The following is a 19,318-nucleotide window of genomic DNA, read 5'->3' as shown; positions in this document are numbered from 1 at the left end:
CGCAAAGACAAGAGAGGTTGTTCCCGTTTTACCAATGGCCATACTTTCTTCTCTAGAAATCCTGGCTACGGATCAAGTAAATGAAAAAGAGGAAAGCTTTACTTTACCATTTAAAGTTAAGAAAGCAAGACTGGAAAACAAGGAGGTTATCTTTTCACCTGTAAACTGAACAATTACGACAGGGTAAAGTCTTCTGCTATTACATAAACATATAGCCTACCCAAGTTGTTAAGATGTTTCAGCCACTTGTGTAATTTGGGATCCACTTCTTCCAGCTCACTCAGCACATGGATAAAACCCCTTGTTTTTACTCTGTTTTTTTCCTGAATTAAGTAACTGATGAGCTGCTCCATCACTTCATGTGACATGCTGCTAGTTTTGGAATACGATGTGTAATCCTCCTCGCTGATTACAAACCATGAAAGTAATTCCTTTAATAGTTTGGAAGCATCGCGAACAGCTGTTTTTATTTGCTCAGCATTTCGACTGATATGCTGCAGGACTCCATCACCAGCATATAAATCCTGAACATAACCTATAACAGGATTTAAAAAAAACCAAACGAAACAAGATTTCATGTCTGTTTACCACAACTAAAAACATCAACTTTAAAGTACAGATAATTTGGACTAAGTGGTGTTTTTAATTATTTGCTTTATCACAACACCGAAAATTACAGAATGTAACTTTCCATATAAACTAGCCTGAGCATTATGAATCTGACATAACGTTGTTTTAGATTTGGTTTACACAAAGAAAGAATCCGTAGCACCTTCACTAGATTTCAGAAAGAAAAAAAGAAGTTTACCTGCCAGTAATAGTACCTTCAAGCAATTGTCTGTACAGATTTATCTGTGTGGGCTGCACGCCAGCCCTGATGCAGAGACCGAACTCCCCCAAGCATCAGTCCCCAGAGCAAATGCACGCTTCTGAACGCTCGAGCATACACCCAGTAGCAAACCTTTGCCCTGACCCTGCCACCGGTTCTTTGTAGAACAAGAGTGAAAAAGATTACTGGCTCGTACCAGCCTTCACCTTCCGTTATTCTGCAAGACCACACATTTATAGAATGCCACTTTCAGAGCTTAACTGACAGTAACTGTAGTCAAAAGATGTAGATCTGAAAAGATTTTTTTTTAAATAAAGCGCTACATATTACACTTAGAATAATTAAGCATTGTAACACAAACAGTTCCAAGCACACTAACAGATTCAATAAACTCTACCGGTATAAGCCATGCCCGAGTTTACCTGCAGGAGGCTGCAGAAAAAACCTCTCTATCTTAACAAATGCGCATACAAACAAGCGCTCCCCTCACTTGCACTCCTCTCCAATTGACAAGCAGATTTGTTATTGTTTAAAGGTAGCTATGGCTGCTAAAAACAAAACAAAAAAACCCTTTGTGAGCTAGCTCTCCCCTGAAACTGGCCTCTCAACCTCTCAGGCAGCTTGGGAGATTCAATTAGATGTTTTTTGAAAGATTTTCTCACAAAATTTCCCCAAGTGAAAAAACAGGGGTAGCAGAAAGCTTGTCTCCAAAGACATGCAAGACTTGCATTTTATTATGGAATTAACTCAGGACAAATTAAAAAGGTTGGCCAACACCAACGCACAGATTTTTGCAGAACTGTGTTAAGTTGCTTGGTGTTGACATATTCCTGCACCAGTGCCCCAACTTTTACCCCCAGTACTTCGGGGTGAGTGTTCTTGTCACACCAAAGGCATTTTTAGTTCGTAGAAGTTTTAAGGGCATTTAGGACAGTCAAGTCGCATACATGTAACTGAGTGACCTGCAGTGGATGCAAGGACCAGAACTAAAGGCAAGCCATAGGAAAGGAAGATAGCCCAGACTTAAAAAAAAACAACACAAAGTCAACGGAACGTGATTTTAGAAAACCACATGGAAGCAAAAATAGTAATCTATGTTGCTAATAGAAGGGACTACTCTCAAACAAAATGGTTAAAAAAAAAAACCTGAAAAGATTAGCACCCGAGAGCTTTTTAAAGAGAAAGAGACAGGATATGCCACTGAACAGGCAACAGGGTTCTGGAGAAATCAGTGTGGCATGTAAGGGATGAAAAAGTGCCCTCAAAGTATTTAATATAAAATTCTACAAGGAAATTACCGTGAGCGCTATTTTAAAGTTAATAATACAGACAAAAATTTAAAAAAAAAAATCCACCTATTTTTCTTTGCACTGTAGCTTGCCCTAATACAAAATGCAGTGGGAGTTCGCACCTCTGAAATACAGAACGCTGCAGACCAATGTAACTGGAAGACAAAAGCTGAAGCATTAACTGACTACATACTTACAGGTTGAAGTATTTTCTTTTCCCCAACCCTCTGAAATACACTTTTCAAGTCACTGCAGTTTCTGCAGTTAGAATATTGTCCTTTCTTTATCTGAGATGCAGTTCTGATTTTATTTCTGTAGCAGTGTCCTAATTTGTTGGCATAAAGCTTTTTCTGAAACCACTTTTAAATAGATTAACTTGGAATTTGAGCCTGTGCCCTCTTCAGACTGCTTCTTCATGAACCAATGAAGCAAGAATAAAGGTTTTCTACATGGAACTTAACCATAGAATAGTATCTTACAGTTATTTAGAAATTAAAAACACAGCTGAAATAAAAAGTAAAAATGCGAGTCTTTAAGGGGGGAATTACATTCAATATTAGTATTCTGCTATAATTTGACTTAGGACATTCCGAACGCCAATGATGCTACCCCGTGATAACTTAGAACAATAATCTATACTTCCACATACCGCTGTGATCACTGTATTGAGATGGTTCGTTTCCCATCTGGTTTTCTTCTGTTTTCTTTTTAGCAGAATTCTGTGCCTCTTCTCGTGCACGTTTTCTTCGTAATTTTTTTTCTTGTTTCATTTTTAACTTCCTAAGGCTGAAAAAAGCAACTACGCGGTGAGCCTAACGTTAGATGAGATAAGGTGCCAAAGGAGTTAGGCACATCTCAGTTATTTTTTATGTCTTACAATAGCTATAAGCTCCATTCTACTATAAAATATTATGCTGAAAAGTACAAATATAATAAAGCTAGTTTTCATTTAGAAGTTCAGAGACCGCAAAATTTCATAAAAGTTTCATAAACATCAAGTACGTAACTGTAAGAGTATCCTCAAGATGCAGTAATTTTTACTCCCATTAATCATGTCTCAATTAGGATTAACTTAAATACTAGCAGTTTTTTTTCTTAATTTATAACTCAGCTTTTTGAACCAAATATTAACATTTGATTTCCTTCACTTCTAAAAATCAATCTTGTTCATCCTCTCAGCATGATTCCTCATTATTTATAACCTTACTTGACCAAAAAGTGTAAACTCAGTTGTGTCAAAGGTATGTGCATCAACAACAGAAGTAGCATCATTATATACAGCTTTTGTTTCCACTTTCTGAACATTCACACAAAGTTGGTTAGATAGTAAATGCTGTGAACAGTGGTGTTGAACTTATGCCACACAGCGATACCTCTCCCATCCGGCTAAAAGTCTTGCTGAGTTTCTTCCCTCTAGCGAGAAGGAGGAATAGAACGATGCTTGCAATCTCAGACTGAAAACAGAGGTGGTATTCTAATCTAGATACACAGGCAGTGAAGGTCGAGTGTAATTAAGACACTCAATCCATTAAGAAGAATAACAGACACCCATTGTTTTAGCATTCCAATTGTTAAGTATCTTAGCACAAATGAAAGACACGTACGGAGAGCAAAAGTAAAGAAACGGTCCTCAAGTTCTGCACACAGCCTCCAAAAAAATCACACTTTTCCCAAACAACATGTTACTTCCCTGCCCACAGATTTCACAATGAAATTAGGTTTCAGGTATAAAGACTTAAAGATGACCGCAGCAATTTATATTCAAAAACTATTGGTTCAAATTGCCAGGAAGTCAATGGTGCAACGGACAATTTATCCCTCAATACAGAGGTGTGGGAAATCAGATTTGCATCAACTCATATCCTGTATATCTGAAAACAGCTTCCCGTGACCAAACTGAAAACGTTCCTTTTAGAGAACTGTATGACCACTAGAGAGCTACCAATAATTTATTCAGCAATACCAGTTAATGCCCTCCTGTGCTCATTATAAATCTGTAGCTCTATATCTTCTTTTACAAGTTAATTTAAATGCTTTTGTAATTGGATCATAACATATTTTATCAGACTTTTTAGTTTATCGGAGGCAAAGGGCAAGAACAGCTTTCCAAAGTATTTGTGGTATTTTAGCAATTCTTAAAAAGGCATGAAAACCAATCCTAGAGAAAAGGGGTTTGTTCTCAGATTGATTCAACTTAGTTTTAAATAGTAGAGAGCTTACCTTGAACATTTCTGTTTAATACTGGCTCTTGGTGGTTCCTTGGTTTTTGTGATTTTTTGTTCAAACTACCAAAATAAGTGACATCTTATTAATTAAATTTGGGTTACAATGCAACACTGCTGTACTCAAAACCCAGGAACATTTGATGCTTTGGAAAGCAGTAAAAGTAATACTACAAAGGAGATAACGCAGCCTACATAAGCCTCATGAAGGTCTACCTAAAATTATCTTCTACTGCTACAACTTGGTATATAACAATACTTCTTTATCCGCAGAAAAGGCAGGTTGAACGGTAACACAAAGTCAGGAAGAACTGGAGGCTGTTTTGCTTTACCAGTGGGCAGGAAGCAAACTTTACAATCTTGTTTTTTGTTTGCTTCTCACAGACCAATACTGCTCTGGGAAGAAGCAGCCATCTTCCTGTGACTCTGTAGAGGGTACAAGCACTCTTCCAATCCAGTTATTTCATTTAGCAAGATTAGCTCTGAGTTAAACTAACAGTTCCTTTCATGTCGCATGAGCTAAATATAAAACGAAGCTCCAGTTCCCATCCATGACAATTCTAACCAATACCATAAGGTAATTCCTGCTCCACCAGAAGAACAGGTAAGAAAAGAACAGGTAATTAATATTCCTAAATAATGCTCAGATTCTGTAGTTAAGATAGCATATTACTTATGTGTTTGCAGTTACATTCTCATCTTCACTTTATCTCCTTTACCAGAGTAAATATTTTACAGATTATTTTCATATTTCGTATGAACGTTTACTTACTTCACATTTTACCAGACCAGAAGAACTGAAAATAACTATTTTTGAAATAAGGCCTGTACAATCAGGAGTGAAACACAATTCTTGAAGAAAATCCTGTAGGAGAAGATGATACACACAACAAAGATTTAAATTCATACAAAAACTATGTTCTTGTACAGATTACAGTTTCTTAATTTGAGGTGACAAAGGTAACTAAAGCTAGCGCAGTCCTAAACTCTTACTGGATGAGGAAAGCAAGTCACAACTGACTTGGCAAGGACCGCAAATCAAAAGGATCCTAGACCTGTGGCATATATATGTTATTCCCAAAGCTATAGCGAAGCCCCTCCTCCTCCAACTTCACGTTCAAGAGTCAACTTTAAGAATATTCTTTTATGAGTTCATACTCTGCCTGGATTTCCCTTCATTTTACACTGGCTGCTGATACTGTATTTTGTAAAATTCCTTTAGACATACTCAATATCAAACTGTTGCTTCAACAGCAAGACTGTGGAAGGAATTAAGCTTCCATGTGGGAGGACATAAGTGATGCAAGACAAACAGGCTAAGCATACTATGCCTTCACACAGACAGGCCTTTCTTCTGTAGACAACAGCAAGCTTTACCCACACTTGCATGTCAGACAATTTAGCAAGAGACTCCTCTTTCCCGTCTCTCCTCCTGCCATTGTCACGTGGGTGGAACATCAGGCTGTAGCACTGCACTTATCAGAAACCAAAGGAATGCTATAATCTTGACTAAAAAAAGAAAAAATAAAACGCTTATGGTCTGACACAGCTCTTACCTTATCATTTTTATCACTGTAGTTTGTTGTCTTCAACTTTTTCCAACAGCTGATATGAAACTCCACTCTACATTGCTGACAGCAAGTAATACGTATAAAACCCTAACATTGAGAAATAATATGAATTTAACATCTTTAAAAAAAATTTAAAAAAAACAGAAAACAGTGCACAACTTAACAGTAGATAGGATAAGATGGTGTGTTCCAGATAGCTCTTTAACATGAAAGGGGGCAGAAAACATGTAAACATGAAGTTTTATTTCCCAAACCCTTTTAAACTAAAAATTTACCTTGAAGTCTGGGTCTGTAAAATATATCTGGATTTTGGAGTGGCCATGGCATTGCTGATATCGACAAATTGCATCTGGTTCTGGAGGGAACTTGCATTCCTCAATACAATTCTTTAAAATCAACTGAAGAAACACAAAACGATATAAGACAAATTGCACAGAAACCAGGAAAAGATTCAACGTCTACTTACAAACTTCTAGGGAACTCTGCAGTGAAACACACATCTCTTTTTGAACAGCAGATGACTAATACCAAAAGAACAACTCTTTTCTAGTGAAAGCTATGGAAGATTGTCCTTTTACGGCAAAATATTCAAAAGCTCATTTGAACTGCTATCAGCTAAGCACTCACGGCTTCCCTGTATGAAGGTTTATCTTGGACCAATGTTTTACACGCTGACCAGTTCCAAACGCATGAGAAAATATTAAGTTTTCCATTGCCAAAATGATGATCCAGATTACTCTGATAACGTGACAAAAATTCAGTGCCTGCTCATTTCTGTCATTTCCCAACATTTCAGGAGTGCCTCACCTGGGATCTGCATTACAGGGTCAAGTATATTCCCAGGGACAGCTCAGACCTGGCCCTGCACCGGCGCTAGTGAGATCTCCCAAAATAGCGTCTGAGGTAAAGACATTTCAGTGGCTTTATGTAAAGTCAGTTCAAGTCCCACAGGGTTGGCATTAAGCCCAGATTAATAAAACATTATTTGAAACAAAGAGACCGCCAGTTAACAGCCTTTCACATATTTGCATTATGGTCTCCAGAAGTCCCAGACCACTGATGTATTACTGTGGCCAGACTACTGTGGTGTCAGCTGGGGGTCTATGAGAAATCTTTAGGTGAGATTTTGTTTAGGAAACAACAGTACTGCTGCTTCTACCAGAAACAAACAGGTCAGTATAGTATAGCCAAGTTCATACACTGAATAACCTAGCCTGTTCTACTGTGTCAAACTGCCTCCCTGCAGAGGAGCTCATGCATCTTGCCTCTCATGGCATGGTTTATCCAGAAACCCTTCACAAATAACAGTGACACGATTATAGTTTAAAAACAGTAACAATAATAATAAAAAAAAAAAAGCGCTCTTCAGTGCGAGAAAGCAATTTGTAGTGTCAGAACCACAAGTTAGATTTTTCAAGTCAAACAGGGAATTTTACCATACAACTCCCACTGCATCGACCAAGAACTACAAGGTCAAACTCTCCTATTTGGTTTTAAATATAGCACGGCTGCGGAAATTTTCAGCTTCACATTTTTGCTAATTCAAGTTTTTAAGCGGTTCTCTCTAGCATTATGTTGTCTATAGTATTCACATCTACTTAAAGTTTGGTAATACGCAACTAAGGAGTCAACACATTATGAAACACTTGGAGCAGATTAGAACCATATTATTACAGAGAAATACCCAAGCATAGAACCTGTCACAGAGCCCCCACCCTTGTGCTGTAAATGGGATGCTTCCCAGGTGTTGAAATTTGTCGTGGCAAGAAGAGTTCCGCTCTACAAAGACCAGGCCTTGGGGCTGACAACACTCTAGACAATGAGCAGCAGCGCTTGCACTGGCCGCTCCGGGTTGAAACATCCCTTTTGCCCCCATCTTTCTTTGGCCTTGACAATGGGGAGGCAGGGAGGAGGATGACAGCTTTTTCTTTTTTTTTTTTTTGAAAGACCATTTGACAGAACGGGTTTGTTTTCCTTTTTTTTTTTTTTTTTTTTTAAACATACCTGTAAATTCTCTGTTCGTGTCTCTTCAATGACCTGAGATGTTGTGGGCCAAGTTAATACTCCAGGTAAAATCTTGTGATTAAACATTGTTTGTGATTTCATGAACTGATCGAGCGCATCTGAAAATCTGAAGTTTGAAACAGGTACATGTTCAGATCATACATGAATAACTTCTACGTGGCCTGTAATACTTCCGCAATTCATTTTACGATCCAAGGAAAAAAAACGGTAACTGTAAGAGTATGTGGAATGAAAGAGCACCTGGTTCATTGAGTTATCTGTTTAAGGACTCTTCAGTATCAAAAAGTCAAGGTGTGAGCCAGTAAGCCAGCCTGGGTAAGGGGCCCAGAGTCCAGGCACAGATATGAGGCAGACTGAGAGCCTGCGCTGATATTCAAGGGACCCACAAACATGGGTGTGCTTGTCAATCTAGACAGTGAGGGCACACATACGTTCACTAGTGACCTTGAACCCTGACCAGCCAGGGAGGAGGCACAGGACACTGCTACCCGTATTTGTATTTTACATGAGTTCAGGTAGTGCTATACATGGGAGCTGCTCTGCCTGCGGTAGTCTGGGTGGGCGGCTGTGCTGTCCTGTGTGTGTGTGTGCATGCACCTCTTTGGGACACGCATGCAGCCTCGCTACGGGTCAGAACTGCCAAGGGAAGCAACAGCCGCATCTGTGGGACTGGGACACAGACACCTCCTGGGTCTCAGACTGCACCTGGCAACACCGCAGCAGTGGGAAGGAGGAATCCCCTCCCAGCATCCAACACTCGAACTAGGTGCTTTTAGATATTCCACATGAGGAGGGTTTAATGTTTAATATCAAACTTATTTATTTGGCATTGTATTGGGCTTATGTGGCAAAGTTGGGCAGGGGGGAAGGGGCCACTGCTGCACGGGCGGCCTCTGTGAGGAGAGGCCAGGGCTGCCCCAGTTCCAGTTGGCTCCAACGAACCCACCAAAGGCACAGCTGAGCCCCTCAGGCAAGATGGTGGCACCTCAGGGAAAGCATGGGTAAGAAAGGACAAAACATACTGCATGGCTGTGAGGAGTAAGGAAAAAAAAGTGTGAGGAACAGCCCTTCAAGCACCAAGGGAAGAAGGAGGAGGGGAGGAGGTGCTCCAGGCACGGAGCAGAGATCCCCCCGCAGCCCCTGCAGAGGACCCTGCTGGAGCAGGTATCCACACTGCAGCTGCGGAGGACCCCTGCCAGAGCAGGTGGATGAGCCCCAAAAGAACTGTGGCCTCAGGCCCATGCTGCAGCAGGGGAGGGGGGGGGAGTGGAGGAAGGAGCGGCAGAGAGGAGCTGTTACGGACTGACCACAGCCCCCACTCCCCATCCCCCTGCGCCGCTCCGGGGAGGAGGAGGCAGAGGAGTGGGGAATGAGGGAGCGAAGTCGAGCCTGGGATAAAGGTAGTGTAGGGGGAAGGTGATTTTGGTTTTTTACTTTGTTTTCCACCATCCAACTCTATTTTAACAGACAATAAATTAAATTATTTTTCCTCAAGTTGAGTCTGTTTTGCCTGTGACTGTAATTGGCAAGTGATCTCCCTGTCTTTATCTCAACCCCTGAGCTTTTTCATCTTATTTTCTCCCCCTCTCCCATTGAGGAGGGGGAGTGGGCGCTGGGTGAGGGTCTGGCAGCCAACCAAGGTCAACCCACCACAGGTGTTATGGGGGTTTTTGATTAAGCAGAGCAATACAGTGATACAGTGAAATCACAACACAAGCGTAACATAGCCATTGCAATACACAGTTGACTCAATACAAACGTGATTCTCATTACCGGTGTCTATATGCTTACCTTCAGAACGCTGGGAAGAAATACCGCCACGAATATGTGGGTTGAAGCCAGCTCAAGCCCTTTGCTCTCAAGTTTATTAGTTGTCCAGTTTCTGCACTTTATGTTCAGCTGAGCCACGCATACACTCCCCCCGTCTCCCCATGCTGGTCTGGCTAGCTCAGGAAGACACACTCTTTGCCTCTCTCAGGGAACCCGATGACTCACTGGTGCAGCTGCCTTATCTAAACCCAAGGTTACCCTCCAGCCTCCCTGGTGTTGAGATAAGTTAAGCTTTCTTTACGATACATTTTTGCCCGAGATCATCATTTTTTGCCCTTCTCCTGTGAGCTCTCCTCCACTGCAGGGGTGTGCTGGTCAGCCATACCCCCATGCCCTGGAGTCCACTTGATTCAGCGGCTTCCATTACATCCTTAGCAGTAACAAACTTGAAGTTGTAATAAATCAGTCTGATGTATGAATTTAGTGATTAACAAAGAATAATTAAAAAAACCCCAAGAAACCCACCCATGGTTTCTCAAATGAAAATATTTTTGTATCAAATATTGAAGCTTTATATTATACCAACCTGTTTTGTCTGAGGTATACTTTTCCAATTCCATAGTATGCCAAACAACCAAATCTTTCTTCCTGGTACTGCTGAATTATTTTCTTAAACTGGTCTTCAGCCTTTGTCAATGCCTTCAAAATAAATTTAAGACAAAAATATGTGACACTTTGCCAGAAGCTTTTCACTTTTCCTCTCCTTTTTTTGCTCCAGTAGAGTGGGTCAGTATGCCCTATTCTTTGATCAGTCTTATGAACAGTAAAGCAACCTTATGATCACACACAAAGGCTTCCCTTTTTTTAAAAAAGAAACTTATTCTGTAAACATGGGCTCCCTCTGAACTAATAAAATTAAATGATTGAGCTCACTAAGACACTGGATATTTTTAAACACTGCAGGAAAAAAAACAAACCAACCCCCCAAAACCCCCAAACAACCCACACTTCTGTTTTGGACTTTTCCAGAACCAAAAGCATTCTCTTTCTCTTGTTTTAGAAGCACAATGTTTTGTGTTAGAAAGACTAGTGCATAACCACATTACAACAAAGTAGAAGAAAAATAATTGACTATACTTCATTAATACTTAAGAATCTCATTTGAAAGCTTAAAAAGAAATGTTATTTGGTAGCTTAATTTATCCAAACCCATTAAAGATCTAGTCCCAGATATTAAACTGTATGATTCTAAAATGTGACAAAAGCTTTCCTTTCCCACTCATTTTATGTCCGTTAAGAAGAGACAAAAATGGATGGCCAACTACCTGAACTAGCATTTTTAATAAAAGCAATATAGTGGCTTAATGTCGTACCTCAGGTTGTCCTATTCCAAGAAGAGCAGTGGCATGTCCATAGATGATTACAACATAATTAATAATACGAAGATTCAGTTGCTGCAAATAGAGTCAAATTATAGTAGCAGCACACACAAAAACAGTTTGCTGGTAACTAGAACTTTACTGTCTACTGTGAATTGAAGATCTTCACGACAACAGAGCTAGGAAACCCTTTTCTCATCCTTCTTACCGTAACCTCTACCCAGATTTATGTTACAATTAGCATAAAAAGTTAAGGTTAACTACACCTTTACTGCTGGTCATTTGGCACCCTTACGTATATCAAAGTAATACATCCTCAAACATCTGCTTTTAGAAATGCTGTAACTACAGGCCTTACTATTTTGACTTCATGCAGCGCAGTGTGTCTTTGCTATATTTCATGTTCAGAGCTGATTTTTTTCTTTTTTTCAAAATAAAAAACCCCCTTTCTCAGCCTTTTTCTTCCTAATAAACTAGGTCACAATTCCAGATGGATTGGTGCATTACTTGCTTGGACAGACTTCTTGTTGGCACTGCAACAGCCCCTACGAAAATGGGAGCTTGAAACACAGCAACGCATGTGCACACACATTGTCACACAAAACTTAATTGTGTGACTTAATACTACAGTACAATAATTTAAAGAAATCTAGGACAAGTGGGTCAATGGCTGATTGGCTAGATAGATAGATACAACATTTCACAGTATTTGCCATCAAAGAGTTATCTGACCCGAAGAATATAAATTCTTTTTACCCTACATTATTATGAATAAAGGTTAAGCTGACAATGAACAGTAGTTTCTTATCAAATAAGATATTTGATAAGAGTATCTTATATTATTCTTATAAGTATATTATTTTGGTAAATATTTTTTAGATTGCATCTAGAAATGCACATGTATGCTGAACATTACAAACATACATCCTATGCTACTATCGGTTTTTTTACCCTGTTCTCATTTGTAAGCTCCTTGGCATACTTATCAATGAAACACTTGGCATTTGTGAAATTTGTGAAACATCACAGGCAACAATTCAATAATAATGACGATTTTGGTGGAAGGAAAGAAACAAAACACGGTATTGAAAGCATAAACTTCAATTACGCTAATAAACTAAGTTATTCCTCTCAGTTTACCTTTAATTCCGAAGGATTTAGAATGCTCAACAATTGTGAAAAGGCTTGCTCAGCACTGTGACACCGCTGGTCCATCAAGGCTGTATAACCATCACGAACAAGGGATTTAACCTCTTCTGGCAACATAGTTAAATCCACCTAAAATATTTAGGAAAACAGTAAGTCCAAAAGAAAATGGTCTTTTCCTTTTTTTTTTTTTTTAAAGCAAGCAAGCTATTTGCTAAAATACTTATCCAACAGACAAACATTAAAGTTCTGTACTTTCTACAGTTTTATCACAATTTCACTTTTAAAGCAGCAAATCAGGTACATTTTATAAAAATCTGTTCTAAATTCAACTTCTAAAAACTTAAGATTTTCATGGACCTACTGCTGCTAATCTCTTAAAAATCTAGTTTTTGTTCTAAGTTTAGATCCTTTTCTCTCTAGAAAGTTTCAAGTTTAGTTCAAGCAGCATTTTAATCCTTCTTAAATACAAAAAAAACCCAAACCACCCCAGACTTATGATTTTCCTCACTCGTACACTCCATGTTGTGTACAAACTTTTTTGAAAAACCTGAGAACTATTTCCTTCTGCCTACACTTTCTCTCCATCTAGGTTAATAGTTAATGCTAGAAGGTTTCAGAATGCATTTATGTTATTAGCCTTTCACTACATATACTTCCTGAAGTCTGCGGGAATTTCCAGCAGTGAGACTGTAAATCAAGACAAGCAGTTGCAGAATTAGGAACTTCTATTCCCTTGACCTGTTGCAACACTAAAATAAAATTAGCTCGGGGAAGCAGATCACTGTGCCAGGGTAGAAATAATTTGACTATTTAAGAAGCTCCTCCAACACCGACTCCTGCATTCATAAGCAAAAAACAAAGAGTAACAAGGAGGCCCACCTGGGTATTTTAGGCCACTACCTCATTTCAGTAGGAATTAACCTTCAGTATGAAGTAATCCTGCTTTACAAGCTTCTCGTTAACTGCACCTTTCCCCCCTCCCCCCATGTTAACATTTGAGCCGGGGATTCTGAAGACAGGGTCGTGGGCAGGGAAAAACTGAAAGAATAGGAAGGTTTGGAAGAATGGAACATACTTTTGAGTTGCCCAATCTTTTTAACATTATTCTAATGGTGTACTTAATTGTAATCCTGTGAACTGAATTAGGCTTTTGACATACTAAATTTAATGCATGTCCTGAATGTATTTTCCTAAGTATCTATCAATTTCGATCTTACTTTGTCTTCATTCTGTCAACTGACCAAAAAGGACAAACGTAAGAAAATACCCATGATCCAGTGACAGTTATAAACAAAAGTGGCAGGGACAGTGGAAACTACAAATAGATACAGAAAAGACCAAAATGCAGAAATGAGTTACTGAAAAAATGATTAAGACTTATTTTAATTTCCTAGAACTATTGATACAAGGTAATGCTGTCAGAGCATATAGTTATAGAACAGAACAAATTATATTAATGTTAAGCTAATAACGTTAAGCTACATGACATAGGAAGCTGATTAAGCCAACTAAAAACGTTACTTTCGATACCAGTAATGCATTAGCCTTACAAAAAAATAGGTATTTTAAAGGAAATAAGGGGTCTTAGTGCAGGCAGAACCTGCACCTTCTCCTGAATACAGTTTTGTTTATGAGGTAATTAATCAGAATAGAGATTTCTGGTATCTACTTCCCCAAATTAACAGAGAGGAAATGATTAATTATGTACATCCCCGTGATTTCATTCAAGAACTTTGGGATACTCATCATTCATTGCTCATAAGACCTGAGAAGGAGAATTCTCAATTTATGAACTTTATAGTGTTTTAAACAGACGTTCAACAAAATGTTATATGAATATTTCCAAATGTATGTATCAAACACAGGAAAACATATTTAGTCAGAACTTTGGGAGGGGTATTATAAATCCCTGAATGACTCCCAGAGATTTTTGTAGTTTTTCTTACAAATTAAGGTACAAGGGAGCTATATTTCTAACTCATGGTTTTAGCCAAGTTATTCTACAACTACACACGAGTTTAGTTACACTAATTTCCACTGTGAGGTCTTACAGGAGGGGAAGGAGGAGAAGCAAAAGAAGACTACCAGCAACAAGGCAGTATAAATCAGTGTAATCACGCAATCTTTGTCTCCTGATAAAAGTCAGGCTAAGCATGAAGTGTTAGATTTTTGAATGAACCGAGATTTTGGACAGTGTTACTAAAAGGTGACAAATCATTTACGCTTAAGGTTGTATGCTAATGAATTGCCAGTTACCTGTTGCACAGTACGGAAGAGTTTATCTTGGATGGCTTTAGACTCTATCTTCAAATCAAGGTGATCTCTACAAGTAACAGGACAATGGCATCATGAGTTTGTACGTGTACTTTATATGTAATCTTATTTTCAAGAAACAGAAATTTCTGCGCTTTTATCAACTACATCACATTTGCCTACATGCTGGAGGTTATTATGGCACACTTTCACAGTCGCAATAACAAGTACTATAACACTATCATGGATTATGATACTATTCATATAGTTCATATACTTCTGGCTCAGGAATCACTGTGGCTTCCGCAAAGTAGCAGTCTTCTCCCCATCATTTTATTTGTTTTATCTTCTCCACCTTATTCTCAGCTGAGTGGATCTTATGAAGGGGTGGGATAGGTGACTAGAGAACTTCCCTATACCAAAGGCAGCAATATAAGAAAGTGCTTAGGCCTCCTTCCCCTCCTCTACTCTTCCCAAGTACAAGATCCTTTATCCTAGCACAACCACCGCTTAAAATCAAATACATGTAGCAGCTATTCATGGTAGGAGGGAGAGCAGAGAAGAGAGGCACAGTTGTTCTTCCCAGCTCTTCCTTTCCGCTACTGCAGCAGAAATGCCATGCACAACTAGAGAATGCAGAAAGTATAATGAAGCGGCAAAGTATTGCTTAATACTCTAAACTAAATCCTCAATGCTAAGATTGCTAGTGAATGCTTAATGCTACTATATTGCCTTTTGCTAATATACATTCAGTTCTGGCCCACATTTGAAGGCATCAAACGCTCATCATCTGAGATAAAATTCTTTACCGTGTCAGAGGATTCCCTAGATTTTTGGAAGCCAAGCAACTTGCCAACTACAGAAATGGAGATAAGATTGTAACTGACCATGCATCTCACTTGTTGAGAAATACTGTATTTTTTTTGGTAAGTCTAAATAAACTGCCCTGAGAGAGAAGCAATTCTGCAGTTACTTTAGAGAAGATTTGTTCCCACAGTGAATGCTGTTTTCCCCCTCCTTAAAGTGAAAGGAGAAAGAAGTCAGTGGCAACCCAGTTAAATAACATAAATGACCACTCCTGTGACGAAGTTTCAATTGTCCGAGCTACAGTGGTATTCAAAAAGAGCTACAGAAAAACAAAAGGATTGTACTGTAATAAATATAGATTAAAAGATAGTAGGTTTTGTGGTCACACTTAGATTAGGACTGGGGATAATCAGGTTCAGCATCCAGGTTTCCTAAAGGCTTAGACTCTTCTACATAAGAAATCTGCCTTTAAAAATTACCACTTAATGGAAACTTTCCTATTTCAATGTAAATGGCTTATTTTGCTGTACCCCTCAGCTGTTTTTAATCATCCTAAACACAACTAAAAAACACTAGCTGAAGAAGCAAGAAAGGACAGTCAGAGCTTAATTTGTCTAATTTCACAGCTCAGGTTAAAACACTGAAAGCTTCCATCTCTGCGTGTCCTTAAGTAGTAAGTCATCATTTGCCTCAGTCACCTTACAAATAAGTCAGCAGCAACAGTTCTTTACTCCTTAACTATCTATTAGATGAGGAAATTTGTTGGCATATGGAATCACCTATAAACGCAGCGATTTCCCCAAACCCGTTTGGAGCATGTTGGCCCCAGTATCACTGGAAATAATTCTTTCCTTTGTTAAATTTTATTTTAAATGTTATAACAGATGGAAGCATAAATTTTGTCCATAAAATCTATAGTACTTTTTATCTCAACTAATTTAATTTTGGCCCCAAACCACCAAACATACTCATTTACATTCAGCATGTTCTACAGGGAGTATTCATGTACTTAAAATTAGACATTGATATGCTTTAAGTGAAAATTCAAGTCTACAAACAACTAAAGGACTCTAAGTAAAAGTTCTTTTCTGGTATTCAATTCTGAGACTGACTCACAATGCTTCCTCGCAGCCAAACCTCTTCTTCTTAGTAAGCATATGAAGTGTCAGAGAAGTTTTAAAATTTATTTGGTACACAGAGTAGAGCTAGTACAAAAAGGCCTTGAAAATAAGATAGAGCTTGAGTTACGTTGTGGTATAAGTTCGAATGTAACAATTGGAACAAGATTCCTATTATCTTTTGCTATAAAGGAAGCACATTTTTTGTTATGGCTATACTGTGTGCTTGCTTTTGGGCAACAGTTTTTAAACAGCTTTTATTAAAATTATGCCTTCATTTACTACAATTCAACTGAGATCTGGAAAATATGTAGTTTTCAAGTAACAACTTAGGCTCTTCGTGAAAACCGGATTTTTGTGAACTTTAACCAGCTATCTTAACATGGAACTATATCCCGAAGAGTATGTAAACAATGTAAACAAAGCAATTAGCAAAGAGCAAGCAGCAAGTCAAGGTTGCATTAACTCCTTTTTAAGTGCTACATAAAATAACTCAGAATTTTAATAAATTAAAAAATAAATAAAATTCTTACCTTGTTTTTTCAGAGTCACCAGGTTTGGTTTTTGGCCTTCCTTTGTTTTGATGACTTTGGCCTGTAATGAGAAAAAATATTTCAAACAAAATGATCCTCACCTAAAACAAAGGGAAAAAAATGCACTCGGAACACACACTTCGCTTTATAAATAACAGATCTTAATCATCTACAATATCAAAAACTAACACAACTGAGAAGTTTTTCAAAAAGCCACCTCTGAGCGTTTCAGTACGAATTTGATATTATTTTTATTAAAGAGTACAGGATTTTATTAATCCTATAAAGGGGAAAAGATACTTCAAATAAACAGAAGAATCTTAACATTCTGTAAGATATGATCTGACTCTACAATATTGTAACAACTATTAAAGTGGACTCCAAGCTAAAGAAATCAGTATGTTATACAAAACCACAGTTGATACTATTCACTATTAGTTGATAACTAGAATTTTTAAAGGGAATAATAGATCACTATGGAAGTTCAAGTTTGACTACAGAAATTTTACAGAAAGAGTCTGCTACTTCAAAAATACATTGCTAAAGAAGTTAAGTTCAACCCACGTTAATCATAGAAATGTAAACATATGAGTTGGATCGAGATAAATGTCCCCAGTTACAAAATAAAAATGCTTGACGATGTGGAAATACTAGATCACAAAGACAAGAAAGAATCTATCATGTGATACCAATTCATTTCTAACTCTGAAACTTAATGTCAAAGACTTAACACACAACTTTACTAATACACAACTTCAGAGATCTAACACTGTCGTTGGTTAGTTACAGGGCTCTACAAGCTGAGTAAACAATTCACTAGTAATAAGGAAGAAGAAAACGCATTTTAATACTTTATTATAATTGGTCAAAACCAGGAAGCCATGCCATTAACTGCAAAATAATCTCTCAACCGTTTTCTGTGGAATTAAAACGTAACATTAGGCATCTGAATTGCACATGCATACTCATGATTAAGTCAAGAAGTTTTTAATTTTCAAGAATTTTAAGTTAGAACTTCACAAGGCCTTAATGACTCAATAGCAACAGTGACAAAATCCACCTATGGGAGAGTTGCCTTCTAGTAACTGGATGATTAGACAAGCAAGGCAAAATATAGCACTTCTGGCCTGGTAAGGAACCAACAAGCAGCTGACAAATTCAGCTGCAGAACTGCTGAGCATCACACATTGCAGGTGTTCCTTACTACAGATGGTAAGTTGAAGGGGTGCAGAGCAGCAGATGTTTTTTGCTAGTTAAACCTAATGGATTTTACAAGGCATATAGGAATGCCACCTTCTGCCTCAGCTACCTGTTCCAAGAGGGGATAGTTCCAGCTATAATCTTTCAGAAGCAGTTTAGGAGGCAACTGTGGCTTCCTAATATTGGACACAATCACCCAGACAACATACAGTCCACCGCTTGGATTCAACCTATTTGAGCACGGGAACCCAAGCATAAGGTATAGCTAACTAAATCATTAAATGTTGCTTGATTTACTATTTTGCTTCTGCTGAACTACCATAAAATCAAATTTGAAAAAAGGAGTTATTATTTTTATATATAAATTTTTTTTTTCTATAAAGTTTCAGTAACTATGCTTAAAAATGTTTACTTCATGATACTCAGAGAAGTATTTTATATGATTAGACACAAAATACTGACAGACACTGATTGTGGAAAAATATAAATTTACCCATTTGAGTAATCTCACTCAAGCCAGTGGGACGTCTCATGTACTCATTTCTCAAGTTAAATCGCATGCATACACACTTCATGCCTCATGCCAGAAGTAATTTTTCATTAAAAACTACTTAATGATGTAAAATTTAAATTAATCAGAACAAAAATCAAGCATCATGAAGACTGAACATGTTCAGAATTATTTCCTGAACCATTTCTTGAAATTGTCACACAGGACTCTGAATAGGTATCTGTTGAAACATTTCAGATGCATTAAGAATTTCAAAGCTACACTAATAATCACCACAAATTCCTCATAATAGAGACATTTAAATGATGGAAAACAATAATCCTTTTGAAAGCCAGAAAACACGTCAAGCATATCATCATTTAATGTTTTACAGATAGAGATATACTACCTTTTGTTCATTATATAGGTTCCTTTCCCTTAAGGAACCAATCTATCATGCAAAACAAAATCTTAATGAAGATAAAGGCATACAAGCCTTCCCTCTCACCATCAAAAGAAAGAATTAATCAGCACTATTTTTTCAGTGAATTATCTAATTTTAAAAGCCATTCAACAAAAACTATTTCAGAAAAATTTCCTACAGCAACTACTACTCCCATATACCACCCAACTTAAAAAGATACTACTTTCAGATTTTTTAAAAAATACTTTTAAAGTAACAA

General features: G+C 37.9%; 1 protein-coding gene across 1 annotated transcript in view; it reads right to left on the bottom strand.

Moving 5' to 3' along the window:
- TTC3 (tetratricopeptide repeat domain 3) overlaps positions 1 to 19,318 on the bottom strand; it is a 66,500-nt gene that overhangs the window by 21,290 nt on the left and 25,892 nt on the right. The window contains exons 15-26 of the mRNA XM_009327972.1: positions 16,946 to 17,006; positions 14,491 to 14,557; positions 12,226 to 12,363; positions 11,080 to 11,160; positions 10,293 to 10,405; positions 7,916 to 8,042; positions 6,187 to 6,309; positions 5,897 to 5,998; positions 5,113 to 5,205; positions 4,339 to 4,403; positions 2,768 to 2,904; positions 221 to 535 (exon numbers count right to left, since the gene is read on the bottom strand). Of these exons, the coding sequence (XP_009326247.1) occupies positions 221 to 535; positions 2,768 to 2,904; positions 4,339 to 4,403; positions 5,113 to 5,205; positions 5,897 to 5,998; positions 6,187 to 6,309; positions 7,916 to 8,042; positions 10,293 to 10,405; positions 11,080 to 11,160; positions 12,226 to 12,363; positions 14,491 to 14,557; positions 16,946 to 17,006 (1,422 nt within the window). The remainder of the gene's footprint in view (positions 1 to 220; positions 536 to 2,767; positions 2,905 to 4,338; positions 4,404 to 5,112; positions 5,206 to 5,896; positions 5,999 to 6,186; positions 6,310 to 7,915; positions 8,043 to 10,292; positions 10,406 to 11,079; positions 11,161 to 12,225; positions 12,364 to 14,490; positions 14,558 to 16,945; positions 17,007 to 19,318) is intronic.

Source organism: Pygoscelis adeliae, unplaced genomic scaffold (assembly GCF_000699105.1).
Source record: "Pygoscelis adeliae isolate BGI_AS28 unplaced genomic scaffold, ASM69910v1 Scaffold154, whole genome shotgun sequence".
Classification (NCBI taxonomy): Eukaryota; Metazoa; Chordata; class Aves; order Sphenisciformes; family Spheniscidae; genus Pygoscelis; species Pygoscelis adeliae.
Note: the sequence above shows the minus strand (reverse complement) of the source record. Positions and strands in the feature narration are given on the sequence as shown.